Source organism: Podarcis muralis, chromosome 6 (genome assembly GCF_964188315.1).
Source record: "Podarcis muralis chromosome 6, rPodMur119.hap1.1, whole genome shotgun sequence".
NCBI lineage: Eukaryota > Metazoa > Chordata > Lepidosauria > Squamata > Lacertidae > Podarcis > Podarcis muralis.
In genome coordinates this window covers 4333826-4356770 of record NC_135660.1, presented here as the reverse complement: position 1 = coordinate 4356770, position 22945 = coordinate 4333826, and the positions used below count along the sequence as shown (strand labels likewise).

At 47.3% G+C, this 22945-nt stretch overlaps 1 protein-coding gene across 6 annotated transcripts in view; it reads right to left on the bottom strand.

The window, feature by feature from the left end:
- ARMC9 (armadillo repeat containing 9) overlaps positions 1-22945 on the bottom strand; it is a 91559-nt gene that overhangs the window by 45344 nt on the left and 23270 nt on the right. For 5 of the 6 annotated variants that reach the window (XM_028731936.2, XM_028731939.2, XM_028731933.2 and 2 more), the window contains exons 10-15: positions 18210-18245; positions 10111-10145; positions 8597-8708; positions 6516-6608; positions 5702-5792; positions 2376-2499 (exon numbers count right to left, since the gene is read on the bottom strand). In XM_028731936.2, the coding sequence (XP_028587769.2) occupies positions 2376-2499; positions 5702-5792; positions 6516-6608; positions 8597-8708; positions 10111-10145; positions 18210-18245 (491 nt within the window). The remainder of the gene's footprint in view (positions 1-2375; positions 2500-5701; positions 5793-6515; positions 6609-8596; positions 8709-10110; positions 10146-18209; positions 18246-22945) is intronic. The other variant, XM_028731938.2, reaches the window with a different exon arrangement.

Here is a 22945-nt window from a genome sequence, read left to right as displayed (position 1 = left end):
TTTTTTTCTGTTTTTAAGCTACGAAGCCATAAATAGTCCTGATAGCAAGGCAGTTAATGTTTCACTCCCTTCTTTATGCCTGTTGCTCTCACCCCTTTCTTCAAATGCTAAAATAAACCATGACCCATAAAAAGAGCTAATGAAGGGATGTATTTATGGTTATTGCAGCAGCTGATACTGCTGGGGTCTATTTTCTCCTTTCTCCAGACAGACCCTTGGCTTATTTAACTCTTTCTTCACCCAGCTTACTCTGCTTGGCGTAAGGTGCCACCACTGGACACTCTTGCCAATTACTCAAAACTCAATGTAATCTGTATGCACCTGACCTAACATATTCCCCCCAACAAATGAAGGAGGCAGCTGAGAAACATTCGAACAAAATGATTCCAAAGTTGGATACAAACATTTGTGCCCTGTCTGCTTTTCAAAAAGATTGGAAGCTTCAGCTGCCACAGACATAGCAGCCAAGGACGAAGGCAGTCGGATCGTTACTGTCATGAAGTAGTGATCCTGTGAGCAAGTATTGCTGGAGGGGGAGGGTCAGGCATTTGGTAACAATTAGTCCCCAAAGTGGGAATATGCGATCGGGCTGGCTGGTTGCCAGCATTCCCCAGCCCCTATAAATCTTTGCTGTACTGTTTTTAACATTTGATTGGGAGCTGCCCAGAGTGGCTAGGGAGACTCAGCCAGATGGGCGGGGTATAAATAATAAATTATTATTATTTATTATTATTATTTCTACCTGCCAGGGAAGGGAGAGAAAACACAGTGTTTTAAACTTGCAGTTTGATGTTCTGTAGCTGGCGCCAGCCAGTAAAGCCTGGTAACCCGTTTGGTGCCTGTGTGTGACTGATTAGTAGCTTGGAGGGAGGACTCAGGAAAGCGGCCCCCTCCCTTGACAATTGTCACCCTAGTGATGTTTCAGCTACGCTGGCTCAGAATTGGCTTTCAAATCCGAATTCACAGTGCCCCAAACAGTCTGGGACCAGGATACAGTGGCGCAGGGAGTCCCAGTGGCACCTGGGAATGGCGCCCGCAAGTGCCACTCCATAGGGTGGGACATTCTTGTGGCGGGGTGTGCCACCGAAGCTGCGTCCCTCCCAGGCGTCCTCCACCTAGAGGGCAGATGCCAGCCCCGCGCTGCCTTTTTGGGACAGCTGAGGGGGAGGCAGTAGGCGTGGGGCTGGAAGGTGCTGCACCTTTGGGTCTGGTGTGCCACCCCCGAGGTAAGTGCGGCCTGGTGTGCCCCACTCCTTCCTCTGCTACTGCCAGGATACCTTAAGGACCGCCTCTTTCTGTGTGAAGCTGCTCCTGTACTCAATAAATGAATGAAGGCCCTGTTGGGTCTCCTCCGTCCCCCCACTGTCTCAACTCCTAGGCTGCGGAAGGCCCCTTGCAAACAGGCCTGCATGTCTAGCTCATTTCCCAGAAGGTGAAGAAGTAACAAGGGGATCCTCTATCTTGGACCTGGGCCTCACCAACAAGGAGGAACTGATCTAAAGGGCCATCACATGGAAGATGTAGAAGCCTTTTTTCTGCCGCTCCAGAGGCTCGGACCCAAACTGTTGGATTCAAGTTACAAGAAAGGAGATTCTGACTAAACATCAGAAATAACTTTCTGACAGTAACATAAGTTCAACAGTGGAGCAGGCTACATTTCAGTGCAAAAGACAACAAATCCAGCCCCTCCCTGGATTATAAGATTTGCATCATATAATCACTTTATATTTAAGAATAACAGATAATAGTTCAGTCAAGTATGTTTATTTCTTTGTTAGATATCATGTCACTGATTCTCTCTAAGGCAGGCTTCCTCAAACTTGGCCCTCCAGATGTTTTGAGACTACAATTCCCATCATCCCTGACCACTGGTCCTGCTAGCTAGGGATCATGGGAGTTGTAGGCTAAAAACATCTGGAGGGCCGAGTTTGAGGAAGCCTGCTCTAAGGCTTAAAAAAGGTTAATTTCACAAGTCTACTGCTTTAATCAATCCTCTATTGTTTGGCATCTATAGATACATTTTCCCCAAAGTGTGTAATGAGGATGAATGGTTCACTTACGTATTTCTCCCCAATATGGTTTGTTTTAACGTTCTGTCTGTATAAATATCAAAAAGTATGCGCAATGATCACTAAAATGAGATAAAGGGATGCGTAAGTTGAGCATGATTATGCGGGAAAAGGCAAATCACTTTGCCAACCAAGCTCCCTCTGAGCTCCCTTCCTCCTCCAGCTCTAAGCGATGCTCCTGTCATCAGCTCTGGAGTGCTCTGATGACAGTTATATGAAAATCAGGCCTTCTTTCGTCCCTGAATGCAACCTAACAAGCCTGCATTTCCTTTCCTGCCGCCAGCAAGGCCCCTCTGCTTTCATCACCTGAGGCTGAGTTTCTGCAAAGCCCCCAGGACGTTCTCTCGGGTAAGGGAATACTTGTCTTCGGCTTTCAGCCTTTCTTCCAGCATTCGGAGCAGCCGGGGATTCTGGGAAAGGTAGATCCGGCCTGGATAAAAGAGGACGAAGAATGAGACAGAGGAGAGCATCTCAGGGAAGGAACAGGCCCCTGAGATACAGTTTCTAAACGATTCTTGCAAGATTCATCCCAAATTGTTTATATTACCCTTGCTGGGTTTCCCCCCTTAGATCTTGTTTCTCTTTCTTGTGCGTTGCTGGGAACGGACGGACCATTTCTACAACCAGAACTTGAGGATAACCTTGGCTACATCAGAGGGAAAAGTGGAACAGCCTGGCTAGGACCAAGTCTTCTCCACGAACTGCCCCCACCTCCACTTGGCCATTCCACTTGGTTGCATTGGAGAGGTGAGGCTACAAGGCCTCTTCCACTGGCTTGACTAGAACCGTGCCATCCGTCTCCTTCTGTCTAATAACCATCCCCATTAGGAGCCATTCCCACCAGGTGGCATCCGAGGGAGAGCTGGGAGAGTGAGCCCCCACTTCACCCACCTGGCTGGGCCAGCTGCCATGTGATCCTTCCCTCCCAGGACTGTTTCATTCGTTGGTCACAGAGCTTAGATTTAATTACTTTCCTCTAACCTCACTGCCCCCTTTCCCTTTCGTAAGATCTATATTAAATGGTAAACCATCATTTTAAAACTGTGAGCCGCCTTGGCTGAATTGACAGAAAGCCCATATATAAAGGCAATAAAAAATTTAGAACGGCAAATCAGCTGTACCTGGGCAAACGTAAGAGTCTCTCTTTAAACATTTATTCTCTTTCTATTGGCCTTACGGCCGCCTCACCACCCAACGTCACCTCCCTGCCCTCTGTTTTATGGGAAACCCTACAGCTGATGAAAACAAGTTTTGTGCAATTTAAAAGCCTGCTTCCAGCACTTCTGGCTGCCCTTTGACCCAATAAAAGTATTGCCTCATGTGCTTTCCAGTTCTTCTTCTGCAGTCAACACACCTCTAGGGTACCCACCAAGGAGCTGGACTTTAAACAAGCCCTCAATAGGGACAAAAGATAATGAACTTCCACGCACAAGAACAATGAACATTGTTTTGACTCTTTTCTCACAAGCACCCTGCCCCATAATCCTAAGCTTCTCCGATCTCAAGCCAAGATCTGTATGCGTGTGTGCACATGCACCGCAGAATCCTGGATTGCTCTCGGCTGTGCCATTGAGACAGCGTGCCTGTGCAGGCAAAGTAGCCATGCTGCACATACAGTGGTACCTCGTGTTACATACTTAATCAGTTCTGGAGGTCTGTTCATAACCGGAAACAGCTCATAACACGAGGTGCGCTTTCACTAATGGCGCCTCCCGCTGCTGTTGCGCCGTTGGAATGCAACTTCCGCTCGCATCCCGGGGCAAAGTTCGCAAAAGGGGCATCTACTTCCAGGTTAGCCGAGTGCATAACCCAAAGCATTCGTAAGGAGGACGGTACATAACACAAGGTACCACTGTATACAGTTTCATCCAAGATGTTGGCTGACAGATGCCACGTGCAATGGCATTCCGTCAAACTGCAAGATCTACAGCGCAGTCCAGCCACAGACCTTGATGCCACATATCTCTGCATGACACTGCACCACACCAGGCTGCCCGTCCTTATGTCCTGCCATCTCAGAGTGCCTTCACTGCTTTATGCCAGTTTCCCACAAAAAGGCATAAAGGGCATAAAGTGAAGCCATCAGATGTCAAGGAGATAAAGAACTACACAACTTTTTAGAAGACATCTGAAGGCAAGTTCTTAATATCTGGCATTTTATTATGTTTGTGCTGGAAGCCACCTATTATCATTAGTAAAAAAGGTAAAGGTACCCCTGCCCGTACGGGCCAGTCGTGTCCGACTCTAGGGTTGCGCGCTCATCTCGCTCAAGAGGCCGGGAGCTGGCGCCGTCTGAAGACACTTCCGGGTCACGTGGCCAGCGTGACGAAGCTGCATCTGGCGAGCCAGCACCAGCGCCGCACACGGAAACGCCATGTACCTTCCCGCTATAAAGCAGTACCTATTTATCTACTTGCACCCGAAGGTGCTTTCGAACTGCTAGGTGGGCAGGAGCTGGGACCGAACGACGGGAGCTCACCCCGCCGCAGGGATTCGAACCGCTGACCTTACGATCAGCAAGTCCTAGGCACTGAGGCTTTAACCCACAGCGCCACCCGCGTCCCTTATCATCAGTAGTAGTAGTATTAATTTAGGGATGCTGAAAATAATTATGAATGTGACAATTCTATCGATACTAAAATCGCTCTGAGTTTGCCACTTAATAAAAGGCCTCATCCAAAAGGCCTGCAAGTCAGGTACTTATTGGAGGAGAGAGCCTGCATTACAGCCAAGTCTCCTCCTGGGCTGGAAACCACGTGAGCTTAAGAAAGCCAATCCACTCCCCTGCCTGCTGTTTGGCTCCCAAGACCTGCTATATGGGCAATTAATCACTAACAGGGACCACCTCTTCATTGCACCTCGGGGGAAGTATGCATGCAGAGGGTGCTATGCCATTCCATGTCTGCGAAAGTCCTCATCTCTGATCCTGGAGCACTGCTGCTTGTCAGTGTAGACTGGGATGGCTAACCTGTGGCCCCTCCACATGTTGATGGACTGCAACTCCCATCCCCCCTGACCATTGCCTATTGGCTGGCTGGGGTAAGAGTCAAGCAACAGCTAGAGGCCTGCAGGATAGCCACCTCTGGTGTAGACAATACTGAGCTTGGTGGGCTGATGCTCAGCTTCAATATATGGTGGGTTTCTATGATAGCTTCAGAGTGACTGGTGTGTTCCACTTCCTTGCCAGCACTGGGTCTTAAGCACTGGGTCCCTCGGCCTGAAGCGAAATGTGTGTCGCGCCCCACAGTCGCCTTTGACTGGACTTAACCGTCTGGGGGTCATTTACCTTACCTTAAGCACTGACACAACCCATTAGGACACTTACATATACAGTGGTACCTCAGGTTACATATGCTTCAGGTTACAGACGCTTCAGGTTACAGACTCCGCTAACCCAGAAATAGTGCTTCAGGTTAAGAACTTTGCTTCAGGATGAGAACAGAAATTGTGCTCCGGCGGTGCGGCGACAGCAGGAGGCCCCATTAGCTAAAGTGGTGCTTCAGGTTAAGAACAGTTTCAGGTTAAGAACGGACCTCTGGAACGAATTAAGTACTTAACCCGAGGCACCACTGTAAATACTACGAGCCAACAGAGTTGAAAAACAGCTACCTTGGTAGCTGTTCTCTTCTTACCTTCAGCCAGTGAAGCAAATGCATTGATAAGCCTGGCTGTATATTGACGGACAACCTCGCTCTTTGATTGTATCAGCATTAACACGCTTCTCTGCAGGAGACAAAAAGACAACTCAGTGCTTGAGTCTTGAAATTGTATCTATCTGTAGATATATCTCAATGAGATATATATCTCGGCAAAGACTGTGTCACAAGTAGCTTAGTTGTACAATACACAAACTAGAGAGAAGCATCTCTGCTGATTATTAGGCAAATGGGTGCCACGCCCTGGTCTGATGCTGGCTTGCGGGGAGCTAGATTCCTAGGACAGGGGGCTGACTAAGCTCAGGAGGGTTAAGGTAGCAGTCGGATATCAGGGCACCCCAGAAACGAAGAAGCTGGGGTCAGGCCCAGTGAGGCAATCTAAAAGCGGGTGGTTCCCATATCTGTGAGGCAAATCCAAGGACACAGGAGAGCAGTCCAAAGGCGTGTGGGGTTTTCCAAGGGCAGGGCGTGAGCAGGGATCACGAGGAAAGGGCAGGAAGCCGGAACAAGAAACTGGGCTGCACTGAGCTAAGGCCTGTGTTGTTATTCCAACAACAAGCAGTTTTCAAGTGGGAACTTGTGTAGCCTGATCTTCCAGAGTAACAATATTTAGCCCAGCCACCAAGTTTCTCTGCTTCTAAGCAGACCCTCTTCTTCCCAAGAAAGTCGGTTCTGATGGGCCTTGTGCCTTCGATGGGTGGCTTCCTGTGCCAGCACCTTCTGACACTGGCATTCCCAGAAAGCTAGCTGTGGCTCTCCCACTGATCTCCCACTGATTGCCACTGCTCACCTGGACATTGCTGTAGCAGTCCAGAAGGTCGTTGTTGATATAAGCCTGGAGAACGGTGTCTCTCTGCTCACCAGGGTGGGATGTTGTCAGGCGCTATAAAAGAAGCACGGAGGAACAAGCATCAAGCGCACAGCTAGATCATCTATAATCAGAGAAATTGTTTAGGCACAAGAAGGCAGCACTTCCTCATCATCTTTCTCTGCTAAACAATCATCCTCCAGGGCCGGCTCAAGACATTTTGTTAGCTGAGGCCGAAGTCAAGATGGCACCCACTCCCAATTCCTACAGAGGCCAACCAGGCTTACAGTTCAGTCCTACATCAATGCTGGCAACAGGGCAGCATCCTCACTCCTTTCATCTTATGGAAGAAGGCTAGCTTGTAGGTTGCAGGCCAGGCCAGGCATGGTACGTACAGCTCTATCCTCCAACACCTCACCCCCACTCTTGGCCCCTACCCACAACTACTGCCACCTGAGGCAGCTGCCTCAGTCTTCTAAACAGCAGGAGTTATGCAGCTTGCCAAAGGTGTGGACCTTCTGCATTTACACCAAAAGTACGTAAGCTGGTACTGGGCTGAGAATTCAGCATCAAAAGAAACTCAGATTTTTCTTCTTCTTTTGGTTAAAAAATAAAATAAAGCCCTCCTCACTCAGAATTACACTAAAATGACAGACTTATGAGAGGGTCTAGGCAGTAACAACACAGGAACATTTTGAGAGAAGGTCTACCTTCCCTCCAGGGTCATCAACTTGATTGCTCTGTTCCTTCCCAATTGGGTCGAACAACCACAAGGGAAGGGTGGATGCTCTAGGAAGCAGCACCAGCCCTGCGTCAACTGGAGGCTGGTTTGTTAGGGCTCACTGCCCCACTGATGTCAGTCTGCCCTTACCCAGTTCACACCCAGCAGCAGAGAAAGAAGAAGAAGGAGGGGGGGAGGAGGAGGAGGAGGAGTTTGGATTTGATATCCCGCTTTATCACTACCCGAAGGAGTCTCAAAGCGGCTCACAATCTCCTTTCCCTTCCTCCCCCACAACACTCTGTGAGGTGAGTGGGGCTGAGAGACTTCAGAGAAGTGTGACTAGCCCAAGGTCACCCAGCAGCTGCATGTGGAGGAGCAGGGAAGCGAACCCGGTTCACCAGATTACGAGTCCACCGCTCTTAACCACTACACCACACTGGCCCTCGGGCACCTGGGGCAGTGTGCCTGGGGCGGCGCAGGTCGCCCATAGGGACAGGGTGCACTGTGGGACCTCCAGAGCCTGCCTGCCTCCTCACACTCAGCCGCCCAACAGCTGGGGGGAAGGGAGCGGGCGGACTGTTTGGGCAGCGCAGAGCCTGCACACGCCCAAGCCACTGCGTCTCTCCCAGGAGACACGTGTGGCTTGGGCGCGCTGCAGGTCCCGTGGTGAGTGCTGCCCGGCATTTTGTCGCCCCTCCCCAGTGGTGATACCCGGGGCAGCGCACACCCACCACACACCCCTTCCTCTGCCCCGTTCACACCCACCTGCCTTCTTATTTGTAACCAGTTCAGGGGGTGGCCCTGCCTGTCAGCTTCCTCCCCTTCCTTAGTCTCCGTGCTGCCCTTGTGAAACTGAGCAGGGAGAGCGGGGGAAACTCGAATTAGTTGGCTCCGCCTGCCCGTGTCTCCGGCTCCACCTCCTCCTGGTCTCTCCGCCTTCTGCCCTTCCACTTCCACTGTACCAGCCAGCACTCTCTGTTGCTCAAACTTAATTTCAGTGGGCGCTACGTCACTAGAAGCCTCTCCGTTTTCCCCCTTAACCAACCTCCCTTTTCAGCTCCTCAAATGGTTTTCTGCGACATGGAATTCAAATTTCCCCTCTGCACGTTCAAAGACTGGAAAGGGGCCAGAGTGAATTCTCAACCCTGAAAGTCAAACGGGGTGAGGCAGTGCAGCCTAGAGAGGGCAAAGAAAACAGCAAGCAGAATTTGGGACAGTCAAATTTGTCAAGAGAGACCAATTAATGTCCAGGACTTGGAATGCTGCAACATCCTTTGGTGAGGATGGGGTGAGGTCATATTCCTTGCAAGAGATGCACCTCTCTGTTCTCTAGCTCACCCACCCAGCGCAATGCCTGCAGCAAGAAGGTTTTCAGGCGGTCGCTCCCTTCAACCAGGTCTTTCTTTAGCTTCTCGTAATCCAAAGATGGCAAGAGCGGCACCTCCTGCATTTTCCTGCATGGCAAAATGAGAAAAGATGCACTCATGAAAAGCGTAGTGACTTCTTTCAAAGTTGCACGTTGATCCCAGCCAAGTGAGATGTTTGGAAATGGAAAACCTGTGCAAGGAATGCACCACTTCAGATCAAAGGTGGGGGTTCATGTTACTGAATATACCTCCACATTAAAAAATGAATTCTTGCACATAAAAAAGTAAGGGGAAAGATAGCCAGTGTGGTGTAGTGGTTAAGAACAGTAGACTCGTAATCTGGGGAACTGGGTTCGCATCTCCGCTCCTCCACATGCAGCTGCTGGGTGACCTTGGGCCAGTCACACTTCTTTGAAGTCTCTCAGCCCCACTCACCTCACAGAGTGTTTGTTGTGGGGGAGGAAGGGAAAGGAGAATGCTAGCCACCTTGAGACTCCTTCGGGTAGTGATAAAGCGGGATATCAAATCCAAACTCTTCTTCTTCTAAGGCAGGGCTAAAAACCCATCTCCATGACCTGCTAGCTTTCCATGTGCAGGGATTTAATTTTTTTTCAAGGAGGAACATTCCATCATGTGAATGCCCACCTGCCTTTTGAAGTGGTACAGCCCACAGAGGCTTACCACTTTTGTCTGAATTAGTGCACAGTATGTCCCCAGACGTGCTCTGGTCCATGGGGTCACGAAGAGTCGGACACAACTAAACGACTAAACAAATGTCCCCAGACCTATCTTTTCATTGGGGTTAGCTCCATCCCAAGATGCAGACTCTGCTCCTTTACAGATAAGCACAGTCCCGTGATCCTCTGCCCTGCAACCCACGGTGTTTGAAAGGTTCTGATTGTTTCAAGCACCTTGGCAATAATGCTGCAAGGCCGTGTGGTCATATCCCCTATGACCACCACTGACACTAGTTTTTCAGGTTACCCTAAACTGGTTTCCACTCAAGTGGGATTAGAAGGGCAGGTAGCTGTGGAGTACACTCACTTCCAGGGCCATCTTACCCATAGGCGCCAGGGGTGCGAGGCACCCAGGCGCCGGGTCCTCAGGGGCGCCAGGCCGAGAGTTTGGGGCCCAAGAGTTGAGTCCGGGAAAGAGCCCACCCGTCAGTCGGAGCACTGTGGTGGGCTCTTCTGCTGTGTGCGGCTCTGCACCACGTGATCAGGGGCAACCAAGCCAGCGAGACGCTGAGGCAGGCGGCCGGCCAGCTCCACCCTCTTGCGCGCCTGGGACTGGGCAACCTGGGGGGGGCACTCGGCAGATCTTTGCACCCTGGCACCGCATATGCTTAAGACAGCCCTGCTCACTTCCAAGAGGGTCAGATGAATGAAAGGAGTCTCCATTTCAGCTTTGACTTCTCAGTGCATTTCAGGTTACTGCCCAAATTATGCGTTTTAAAAAGGAATAACAAATTTAAAAGAAAATTACTTACACGGGAACTAATGATGCTCTTAACATTGTTGAGGCCTGTAGTTAAAAAACAGAGAGACAGAGAGAAAGGGAGATTAAAAAAATAATAATCAAGATTTTCTTGGTTTACGTGCATTGTCTCTTTTTCAGATTGTGTTTTCTACAGATCAATTACATTTGTTGTGAGACATTAGTGCTGTATGCAATATAAAGTTGGGGAAGAAAAGAGGGGGTTGCGGTGGTAAACCGTACATTCTTTTATTTAGTTTATGTTTGGGGTTTTGTGTCTGCATCACTTTGGTAGGAGAGAGAGAGAGAGTGAGAGAGACTAAAGCAAAACCAAACCTTGGGTTTTTCCCGTGGCTACCAATACTCTTCCAAAATACAGTTTGGAAACCTCTATTAAAAATGTAGCTTGAGTCCAAGGCAGTTGTGATAAATTTAAAAACACCATAAAAGATCTAGGATGATGAAGGCACTGCAAAAAAACACTGCTAATCAGTGAAATAAGCAAAAAATAAAAGTCACCATTGATCATTACCATGAAATGGAGAGGGAGGAGGGCACCCTCAGCATAATCCAAAAGTTTTGAGGGGGGTGGGGTATTTTAAAGACCTAAAGACAAGAAGCCTAGCTGAGGTTTCTAAAAGTCTCAGACTAGCACCACCACTACCCACAAATCTGGCCTCAGATAGATTTCACTCAAGATTACTTACTGCAGATTAATTATACGGTCTGCTAAGAGATCCCGAGTATGCAATCTTGTTTTATGAATTTAAGGACAAAGGCATGCTATATATATATATATATATATATATGCGCAGACCAGGGTATTACTAGCCCAGAGATGGAAGAAAGAGACAGCCCTGACCAGAGAAGAATGGCAAACCAAGTTGATGGACTATCCAAAATGGCAAAATTAACTGGGAAGCTCAGGAATCAAGAAGACAAGAAATTTGAAAAAGAATGGGAAATGTTTATAATGTATATACAAAATCACTGTAAACAGGTCAAAACATTAGCAGGATTTTAAATACACTTGTAATGTAACAGAATGTATAGATAATTTAGGAAGATGAAAAATTGGAGAAGTATTGATATGCAGTTGAAAACAGAATCTAAAGGACGCATGGAAGAGATGGGGGAAGTCAGGAGATTCAGAGTAATCTCGATATTTGGATTTTGTACTGTTTTTTGAGGTACCGTACTTTTCCGTGTATAAGACTAGGCTTTTTTCTTTTAAAATCATGCTAAAAAATGGGGGTCGTCTTATACATGGGTAGTGCATAGTGTGGGCATTTGATTGGTTGCTGCTGCGGCTGTTAGTGGCTATTGTGCGTGTTATTGGTTGCTGCGTCAATGGGTGGTGTTGATTGGTTGATGATGTGGCAAATCAGAGTCCCCCAAAATAGGGAGCGTCTTATACATGGGGGCATCTTATACACGGAAAAGTATGGTATGTTTATTCTCAAATAAAAAGATTATGAAAAAGTGAAAAATAATAATAATAATCAGACCACACAAGACTCAGGCCACACATGCATGCTCATTGCTCTATCATATGGAGGACTCAAACAGCCAAGGACTCTGAAGGCCACTTCAACTGGGAACTGTTAAGCCCTGGGAACTCAAGTGTAATACAATCCCAGCAGCTTGTTCTGGGGAACAGCTTGAACAGAATAAGCTTCAGGATCATCCTCAAGGTCCTGCGTGTTATTAAGGGAACAAACTCTACTCACAGGCTTAACAAACATCTATCAAACAGGACAATTTTGGGGAACGAGAGGTTGGAAACAGAGTTAAGAAAGGTCCAGGAGAAAAGATAAGCTTTTCCAGATGGGGTTTAAATACTTGCAAGGAGGAGAGAGGGGTGTAAGTGTTGGAAGCAGGAAGGGGAAGAGTTTCGGATAAACTGAGCATCCAAACAGAACGGATGGAGATTGAAGATGGAAGGAGCCCAAGGCTTAGGGCCAAAGAAAAGCACCAGGACAATGACGACAGGAGAGCAAGTAAAGAGAAAGAAGGCGGAAAAAGAAGTGACCAAAGCAAAAGCTTACGATTTCAATTGACACAAACAAACCAGAAATTCTCCCAGAGTAAAGGTACCCCTGCCCGTACGGGCCAGTCGTGTCTGACTCTAGGGTTGTGCGCCCATCTCACTTAAGAGGCCAGGGGCCAGCGCTGTCCGGAGACACTTCCAGGTCACCCTGCCCACAAATCCATAACTGACAACAGAAGCATTACTGGTTTTCAAGATGACTTGGGACTGTAAAGTTAGGTGCCTGACAAAGGGAGGACCTTTCTTCAATGCATAACATGCAGCGATCCCAAACTATAATAATAATAATAATAATAATAATAATAATAATAATAATAATAATAATAATAATAATAATAATAATAATAAATTATTTGTAGCCCGGCCACCTGGCTGGGTCTCCCCAGCCACTCTGGGTGGCTTCCAACAAAGATTTAAATTAAAATGTCACACATTAAAAGCTTCCCTAAACAGGGCTGTCTTCAGATGTCCTCTAAATGTCAGGTAGTTGTTTATCTCTTTGACATCTGATGGGAGGGTGTTCCACAGGGCGGGCACCACTACTGAGAAGGCCCTTTGCCTGGTTCCCTGTAACCTCACTTCTCGCAGGGAGGGAACCGACAGAAGGCCCTCAAGTGCTGGACCTCAGTGTCTGGGCAGAACGATGGGGGTGGAGACGCTCCTTCAGGTCTACTGGGCCGGGGCTGTTTAGGGCTTTAAAGGTCAGCACCAACACTTTGAACTGTGCTCGGAAACGTACTGGGAGCCAATGTAGGTCTTTCAGGACCGGTGTTATATGGTCTCGGTGGCTGCTCCCAGTCACCAGACTAGGTGCCGCATTCTGGATTAGTTGTAGTTTCCGGGTCACCAAGCCCAATATCATTCTTTATTCAATCAATCAATCAATCAATCAATCAATCATTGTGTTTGACTAAAAGCCATTACAGATCATTTTTTATTAGAATAAAATTAAAAGTGGTATGGGCACTGGTGACCAGACAATCGCCACATACACATCCCCAATGCATGATCAAATAGTGGCCAATGGTAGCTTAAAAAAAAATGTAGAACAATTTGCTCAAATCGAACAATCCATAACAGAGTGAATATCCCAAAAAATGCCTCTTCCTGGAGTTGATTAAAACCTCTGGAGTCAATGCAAAGTCAGAAAATCACAGCGAACTATATACTTTATGCAATCATTTTATCTCCTCTACTCTATGCAATTGTGAAATGTGATGATTGTGCATAGGTTGATCAAACAGCGTAATGGTTGCAAGGTCTGTAAAGTTTCAAGCTGCTGTTATAGGGCATGATTACTGCCCTGTTATGCAGTTACACCCAACAGGCTGCCCGTGTACAATTATGGACTTTTACATCATGGGTGTTGCTGACCTCGATATAGTTTCTTCTTTGAGACTATATTGTTTTATTGGAAAAAGAAAGTTCCCAATAAAGGCATTTTTCTCACTTGCAAATGGCGCCACACATAACACATTTCCCACGTACTATTGTACCGTGGAAGCCGAACGGAATCTGTTCCAGAAGTCCATTCAACTTCCAAAACGTTTGGAAACCAAGCTTCTGATTGGCTGCAGGAAGCTCCGGAAGCCGCACCGGATGTTCGGGTTCCAAAGAACGTTTGCAAACCGGAACACTCACTTCCGGGTTTGCGGTGTTCAGGAGCCAAAATGTTCAACTGGCAAGGCGTTCGTCAACCAAGGTATGACTGTAGTTTATTCTTACAGCTTTCCTAGGGTACGTCTGACCTCCAAACCAAACTGATACAGTACTTTTTTCTACTGACAAGAGGCTTCATTAAATCGAACACCGTTTAGCCCATCAAAAGCAGTAATGTCTTGCCACGTTTTAATAAGATGCATCTGTTTCAATGTAGGGACTGAACTGAGATTACTTGGAGGCGGTCAAAAGTGGAGGAAAAATATTCTGCACAGATCTTCCCATTACCCACTTCAACTATGTCAATGGGCACCATTTATTCCCAGAATATTCATCACCATCTTTTTTTGGTTAGAATTAAGACTCCTCACTTTGCAAAATCATTTTCAGGCCCACTAATACCTTTAAAGACTGGCCTTCTTTCATAACTGCGGCTTCTTTCATGGCAGGCTCTATAATCAGCGCCTATTGTTAGGCGTTTGAGCTGGGGAGTTTTAGAAGACAAAGGGCACGAAATGTCGGGGAAGATTGTATTACTCCATTTGACATACCTTCCGAGTGCTTGGGAATTTTGCAAAGCTGCCCTATGTAACACAAGGAGCATCTCTGCCACAAACGAATAAGTGTATACCTGCATAGGGTGTCATTTAATATTATGCTTAAATCAATGAGTGATGATACATAATAGCCAATTAAAAAGCCTTAAAACTAAACATTTCTCTTACAGTACAGGGGCTTCCTTTCACAGCAAGAGTGGCATCCAGACGCATTGTGTTCTACCTAAATCCACTTGCCTTGCACTCTTTTTTATTCATTTTCCTAGGTACTTTTGATTCGTGGTGGCAGTCTTTTTGTTTCGATGAGACATCGCTGCCGCCTCCCCATCAAAAGCTATCTAACTCAATGAAATCATGCTGATTCGTTCCATCCTAGGCAGTTACCTATCCTGAAAAATATATGCTTGAAGCCTTTAAAAAGCCCAAAAAGAGAGATGTGAAGGATAAAGTGCAAATGTGGCAGCCTGTGGACATTGCTGAGAACCATTCTGGTCCAGTCAGTGGATTTTTATTTTTTAAGACTGGATTAAGCATCTGGAGAGGGGACGCGGGTGGCGCTGTGGGTAAAAGCCTCAGCGCCTAGGGCTTGCCGATCGAAAGGTCGGCGGTTCGAATCCCCGCGGCGGGGTGCGCTCCCGCTGCTCGGTCCCAGCGCCTGCCAACCTAGCAGTTCGAAAGCATGTCAAAGTGCAAGTAGATAAATAGGGACCGCTTACTAGCGGGAAGGTAAACGGCGTTTCCGTGTGCGGCTCTGGCTCGCCAGAGCAGCGATGTCACGCTGGCCACGTGACCCGGAAGTGTCTCCGGACAGCGCTGGCCCCCGGCCTCTTGAGTGAGATGGGCGCACAACCCTAGAGTCTGTCAAGACTGGCCCGTACGGGCAGGGGTACCTTTACCTTTACCTAAGCATCTGGAAGATACGATTAGTTGTAACGGGTAGGATCTACAACAAAATGTGGCAGTGTGGAGTGCTTCTTGTTCAGGATTCTAGCCACTTTCTTTCATTCCCTTCCCCAGATTTGCGCATCTGTATATACGTGTATGTATAAAAGACTGTGAGCATCCTGTGGTCATAGGACATACTCAGTCCTCATTGGATGGTTTGGAGGGGGGTTCTCCTTATTTCCCCCACTAAATATATATATTTTTATATACAGCAACCTTGTGGGTCCCCATAAACATGCGGATGCGGCCCACTTTGGATAGCCATCAGCACTCAGCACAGCTATTGGAGGGAATAATGGAATCATGTTATTTGTGCTCAAAAGCAAGAGTACCCTACGTACACAGAGTAGCTCCCATCCTTGGGAATGGGAAAAAGCATGTTTCGCACGCACACAGTCCCAGCTTCAACCTCTGGTTTCACTAGTTAAAAGGATTAACCCAGGCACCCCCAAACTCGGCCCTCCAGCTGTTTTGGGACTACAACTCCCATCATCCCTAGCTAACAGGACAAGTGGTCAGGGATGATGGGAACTGTAGTCCCAAAACAGCTGGAGGGCTGAGTTTGGGGGGTGCCTGGATTAAGCGGAAATCCTGAAGCCTCACTGCCACAGAGCAAATGATTCTTCCCATGTTTCTGGATGCACATGCAGGAGGCACAGGCCTCAGCCTGAGATTATGTTTGTGTACACTGGGGTGCAGTTGGGCGCTACGCAAGCCTGTCAGTGAATGGGAAGAATCAGAATAAAAGAGTTTGGATTTGATATCCCACTTTATCACTACCCGAAGGAGTCTCAAAGCGACTCACAATCTCCTTTCCCTTCCTCCCCTACAACAAACACTCTGTGAGGTGAGTGGGGCTGAGAGACTTCAAAGAAGTGTGACTGGCCCAAGGTCACCCAGGAGCTGCAGGTGGAGGAGCGGGGAAGCGAACCTGGTTCACCAGATTACGAGTCTATCGGTCTTAACCACTACACCACACTGGCCCTCCCTGGGAAGGGAAAGATGAAGGGATATTGAATGGGGATCCACTTCCTCTGTACACAAGGGAGGAGATCAGCTGGGCTTGGGTTTCCTTGGGGCAGCAATGCAAATGGAGACCCTCAGGAAACTGAATTCTGCACTATGAATACCACATTCTGTGATTTCCCGCCCCCCTTTTCTATGCACAAGCTCCTCTAGGCCTCACAGCATTGGGGAAAGCTTGTGCCTAATGTATGAAGGGTGTCCGCTAGAAACAGCCTTAAGAGACCATTTCAGCAGGAGACTGGAATCATTCTAAACAGGGCGGCAGTTGTTGTTTTTTCCTATTCCCTAACTCCGCTTGTGTCTGAAGCCTAGAAAGCCAATATCCTCTCTCCCTGCAAAGAATGCACTGGCTGTGGGCAATCTGGAATGGTCATAAAGGTCTCTTGGCTAGGAGGCCTGCCTGCAAATGGCCATCTGGGCTGCAGAAGGTGCAGCCAGAACCTGCCTCTCAACAAGATGTGCTTTAAGACAATCTGCCTCTTCCAAAAAATGCCATCTGACTCATCATGCACAGGCAAAGATGGACTCCTGAGCTCATAGCCATTACTGTAATCATTTCCAGAGAGGTAGCCTTGTTAGTCAGCGGCAGCAAAAACAAACCGTCTTGTGGCACCTGAAAGACTAACACATTTATTATGGCATGAGCTTTCATGGGCCACAGTTCACTGACTCAAATGCATGAAGCACTGTCCAGAGTTGCAGGTAAATACAGAAATGCTTTGGTGGTTGCAGATGTCCGTGCCATCTACAAGTGTTAATAATGTAATCACTGCCTGTACTTATCTGCATTTCCTTTCCGTTCAATCCCTCCATTTACATCTGCCACAAATATGTACAGTGGTACCTCGGGTTACATACGCTTCAGGTTACAGACTCCGCTAACCCAGAAATAGTACCTCGGGTTAAGTACTTTGCTTCAGGATGAGAACAGAAATTGCGCAGCAGCAGTGCAGTGGCAGCGGGAGGCCCCATTAGCTAAAGTGGAGCTTCAGGTTAAGAACTGTTTCAGGTGAAGAACGGACCTCCAGAACGAATTAAGTTCTTAACCCGAGGTACCACTGTATCTCCGAACTCAAGTTAACACCATGCAGTGCTGAAATGGACTGTAGTCGGCAGAAGGCTGATGTAACTCTATTCTAAAGGCTTGTTTTCCCTCAATCAGACTTAGGCCAGTTCAACCAGAGGTAGCCCCACTGCTGAACAGAGTATGGATCTGGCACACTTTGCATCAGTTTTGCTCAGCATAACTTACACTTTCCATTCTTCCGACTGTTCCCTAAGAGGTCTTTAATCGAGTTGCTGGCATCCATCTGTCTCAAGAGACAATGGAGTGCACCTCCGGGGGTGAAGTCTAACCGCTGGAGAATCACAGCGCCTGCTGTGGCTGCAGTGACCGGTAACTTGTAACTGCTGCCTCCCAGCTTGCTTTTGCTGTGTCAGCAGCACCAAAGTGACCTCCCTGGGGCGCAAGGCTGGGCAGCGGGTATGGAGGTCCTGGGCTGCCCAGATGGCAAGACCCTCCCCTCTCGGCCTTTGGCACCAGCTTGGCTACAGAAGTTGACAGAAGGAGGTGTACAAGGTGCCATTCAACCGCCTTAGGGACTCCACTCTGGATTTGTGCAGGGTTTACTCCTTAGTCTGCCAATTATAAGGCACAGGCTTAATTTGACTTGTAGTTGTGCTGCACTTTCCCATGCAAGCATTCCGACAGATTTTCATGCAAGCATTCCAATAACTTTTGCCATTCAAAAATGTCACTGGTGCACAGGCAGAGCAAAGGGCATGGGCTAAAGAGCCCGCGAAGGGGAGAGAGGACAGGAAAAGGATGCATAAGGCAATGTGGGAAAGATAATAAAAGAAAATGCAGGAACTTACATATTCATCATCACAGGGGCTCATACAGCAATATCCCTTTAGGGGTAAACAGGCACACATTAAAATAAAAGAGACGAAGAAAAAGAAGAGAAAAAGTTAACAGAAATGACACAGAGATGATCAGCAGTTTAAAGAAAAATACAACACACAAAAATAACAATAAAATTAAAGTTTGTTAAGGAGTAAGAGAAAACAGATTTTGGAAAGGGACAGGCGCCTGAGCTTTGACCATCTTAAAACCTGTGCTATTTCCACCAATATTCTTGTGTGTATCCGCAAAAGACCAAGGAAGGTCTGGAAAAGAGGGTGTAACAGACGACTTAAATTCATAGCTGTCAAGGTTTCCCTTTTTTAAAGGGAAATTCCCTTATTCCAAATAGGATTCCTCGCAAGAAAAGGGAAAAGTTGACAGCTATGCTTAAATGCCAAATTGAAATTGGTAGTGGGAAAGACAGAGAGAAAGAGATATCCGTGAGTTACCAACTATTCAAGGCCGGCCCATCCATTAGCCTTGGTAAGGCAGTAGCCTCAGGCGGCAGGCTGTGGACAGCTGGGAGGGAAAACAGTTCCAGGCCCCTAGGGAGTGTGCTGCTCGCTGTCTCCTGCACTTGCCTTCATCATGCCAGGCTTCCCCAGACAACCTCCAGTCACCTCAGGCAGCAGAGGAGGATGGGGAGGTGGGGAGGGCGCCATTTTCTGTTCTGCCTCAAGCAGCAAAATGTCTTGCGCCAACTCTGCCACTGCTTATCTTGATTTGAAGCAAGATGCTGCAACCGACGGAGCTATTGAAACAGACCTTACGCTTGCAAACAGCCTGACCTTACTCAAACTGCAGAGCGAGAAACTGGGAAAGGATCTGCCTCTCGCCAGCCAGTGAGCAAATATCCTATGGCACCTCCAGTTAACAAGGAAAGTTCCTGGTTCCTGGAGGCTTCCTTTGGCAGTTCAATGCCACTCTTAGTTTAAAACAAGTTAGGCTGTACTCCTATACCCACTCACTGAGATGCAAGTCCCGTTGAACTCAATGCAACTGTCTTCTCAGTTTCGTTCCCCCTCCTTGAAATAATATCTTCATAACTTCATGTTGTTTCATAAATGCCAAGGGAGAATATCAACCTGCTCTGGAAATCCACAAATAATAATCCTACTGTTTATGTTTTAGGTAGATTCGGGCCTATGCATGCATTTATAAAAGATTTGATTATTGCTATTTAAAAAACAAACAAACATGTGAGTAAATGTCTTAAGATGACATGGTTCGATTAGAATTAAAAGGTCTTTGCAAGTGCACCACAATAAAGGATTAAACGCCCAAAATGTGGGACGCCCCGTGGGCTTAGTCAGTCATGAAAGCAAAAAAGCAGAAACCAAAACAGTATCCGAGAGGCTGCAGCAAGAGGGTATTTCTGTTAAAGCAATTGTCGCTGATTTTATGGCACTTCCTTCTCATCCTTCGTCCAAGGAGAAGTTCATGGGAAAGCCCAAGAAGGATCCTGGAAATGGCCACATTCAGGCCTGCTTAGTTCCAGAGACAGCACCACAGCAAGTCTGTACACAATCTGTGCTAAAATAAATATTAGAGCTCTGCGCCAGGCAATGCAAATTCTTCACCAAAACCACTGAATTCTACAACCAGTAAAAATCATGCAAAGTGAACATGAATTCCCTTATATCTAAAAAATTAATCTTCCTGAACAGCTCATTCTGGCTGTGATCATGACAGGGAGGGACAAAGAACTGCGCAGAGCACCCTGCCCACTGAACATCTTGGACAACCACCTCCAGCTTCTGAGCAGCCCTGCACCACCAAGTGAGAGCTGGAAGTGAGAGCTGGACCATCAAGAAGGCTGATCGCCGAAGAATTGATGCTTTTGAATTACGGTGCTGGAGGAGACTCTTGAGAGTCGCATGGACTGCAAGAAGATCAAACCTCTCCATTCTTAAGGAAATCAGCCCTGAGTGCTCACTGGAAGGACACTGGAAGCTGAGGCTCCAGTACTTTGGCCACCTCATGAGAAGAGAAGACTCCCTGGAAAAGACCCTGATGTTGGGAAAGATGGAGGGCACAAGGAGAAGGGGACGACAGAGGATGAGATGGTTGGATGGTGTTCTTGAAGCTACCAGCATGAGTTTGATCAAACTGCGGGAGGCAGTGGAGGACAGAAGTGCCTGGCGTGCTCTGGTCCATGGGGTCACGAAGAGTCAGACATGACTAAACAACTAAACAACAAACAGCACCACCAAGGCAAATGCAGCTGTGTATTATGGTACGTTGGGAACTTGAGGAGTACTTCTCAAGAAGATGTCAAGAATGGGAGATCTACTAGCCAGGATGGCTATGCTCTGCCTCCACAGACCAAGGCAGTAATGCATCTGAACACCAGCCGCTGGAAACCAGAGGAGGGCAGAGTGCTGCTCTTGTGCTTAAATCCTGCTTGCAAGTTTCCCACAAGAGGCATCTGTTCAGCCACTGTGGGAACAGGATGCTGGACTAGGTGGGCCATTGGCCTGATCCAGCAGGCTCTTCTTATGTTCTTATGAGAACCTGGTGGGCTGCTTTTTGCTTGCCAGGACATACGTGACAAGCTCCAGCAGAATGAAGCAGCAGAATCCTGACATCATTGAGTAGATTTGCCAGTCCCTAGTCTTCCCCCTTGTGAAAAACCTCCCTGCACATAAAAAACTAGCAGAACAGGGAGAAATTTCTAGCTCAACTCACTCCCTGCTGTGTTAAGTTTTCTACCTGGAGGCAGTTTTAAAAAATGGAACCTCACATCTGAAGCCTCAAGTTTCCCCATTCATTCTATTATCACATTTTCATCTCATTCTGCTGCATAGGTAGACAAGGCTATATTGCTTTCTGAAAAGATGCAGTATGTACTGTGAGCAAGCAGATCCTGAAGCTGAGGCTCCAAAGTTTGGCCACCTCATGAGAAGAGAAGACTCCCTGGAAAAGACCCTGATGTTGGGAAAGATGGAGGGCCCAAGGAGAAGGGGGCAACAGAGGACGAGATGGTGGGACAGTGTTCTCGAAGCTACAAACATGAGTTTGACCAAACTGCGGGAGGCAGTGGAAGACAGGAGTGCCTGGCGTGCTCTGGTCCAGGGGGTCACGAAGAGTCGGACACGACTAAACGACTAAACAACAACAACAACTGTGAGCAAGGCAAGCTGCTGTGTTTTGTCTACTGAAGAGTTCTGTGTAACTTGAAAATTTACACTCTCCTGCATCAATACATAAAAACTCAGAAGTTTGCATTTGGGGTAGGGAGGGGGAGAGACTGAAAGCTTCTAAAATACTAGGTGGTGATTTCCATCTGCTTATTAAAATGTCTTATAAAAATGTCTCTGTGAAAAGTAAAAATAAGGGAGTTTCCTCATTAAATTGCAAAGCAAACTTACTGTTTGCCAAGTGGATGGCAACCACACAATTGGAATTCTAACCATTTGCAGTAAACAGAATGTACAAAAAAAAATAAACAACGCAAGAATGCGTCCGGCTCCTTTGAACAAAAGATTAAGAGGTTTATACAATAATATGAGAGCAACACAAGTTTCACCTGCGGACACCTTTAATTGCAAAAGCAACATATGACAGTATGAGTGTCACACCTTTTAAGCTCCCAAGCCCCAACAATCTCCTTCACTTCACTGCCTCTGGAACTTAGGAATGTCAAAGACTCACCCAGTGCAAGCGTCTTTACATCACTGGCTGTCTTTGCTTTCATTGGGTGCCGCACCCTCTATAGCGGCAGCAGGGGGAGCAGGGGGGACTAAGATGCAGGGCTGAATGTGGCTTCTCTCTTTGAGCCTCAGGATCAGGACTCCCCCTCCCCAGCACCAGATTTAGGGCGGTGCAAGCGGTTCCCACCCGCCCCATGGCACCAAGCCGAGGGGGTGTAAAATAATATTATTATTAATAATAAAACCTATATTTATGCGGCACGGGGCCCGCCCTGTGGAACGCCCTCCTGTCAGATGCCAAAGAGATAAAGAACTACACAACTTTCTGAAGACATCTGAAAGGAGCCCTGTATAAGGAAGTTTCTAATGTTTGGTGTTTTTGCTGTACCTAAGGGAGCGCCTCTCCCGGTATGCCCCGCGGAGGACCTTAAGGTCCATAAATAGCAACACCCTAGAGGTTCCGGGCCCTAAGGAAGTCAGATTAGCCTCAACCAGGGCCAGGGCCTTCTCAACACTGGCCCCAGCCTGGTGGAACGCTCTGTCTCATGAGACCAGGGCCCTGCAGGATCTGATTTCTTTCTGCAGGGCCTGTAAGACAGAGTTGTTCTGTATGGCCTTTGGCTTGGAATCAACTTGATCCCCTCCTCCTCTTTCCTTTTTCCTTCTGTGATGGAACTCCTATTTCGGGACTTCCCTGGCTTTTTCTGGCCCACACAGGACCAGTCTATTTAGTTGGCCTTGGTGAAGATTTGACGTTTTCATCCCCAAAAAGTTTCTGATTTGAGCTTCTATTGAAATGAGGCTGCATTTTAATGTTGTATTTTAATCTTGTTTTTAAGTTGGATCTTAATCAATTGTTTTATATATGGTGTTAGCCGCCCTGAGCCCGGTCTTGGCTGGGGAGGGCGGGGTATAAATAAAATTTATTATTATTTATTATTATTATTTTATTATGCTGGAAGCTGCCCACAGTGTTTGGGACAACCCTGTCAGGAGGGCAGTGTATTATTATTATTATTATTATTATTATTATTATTATTATTATTATGTGG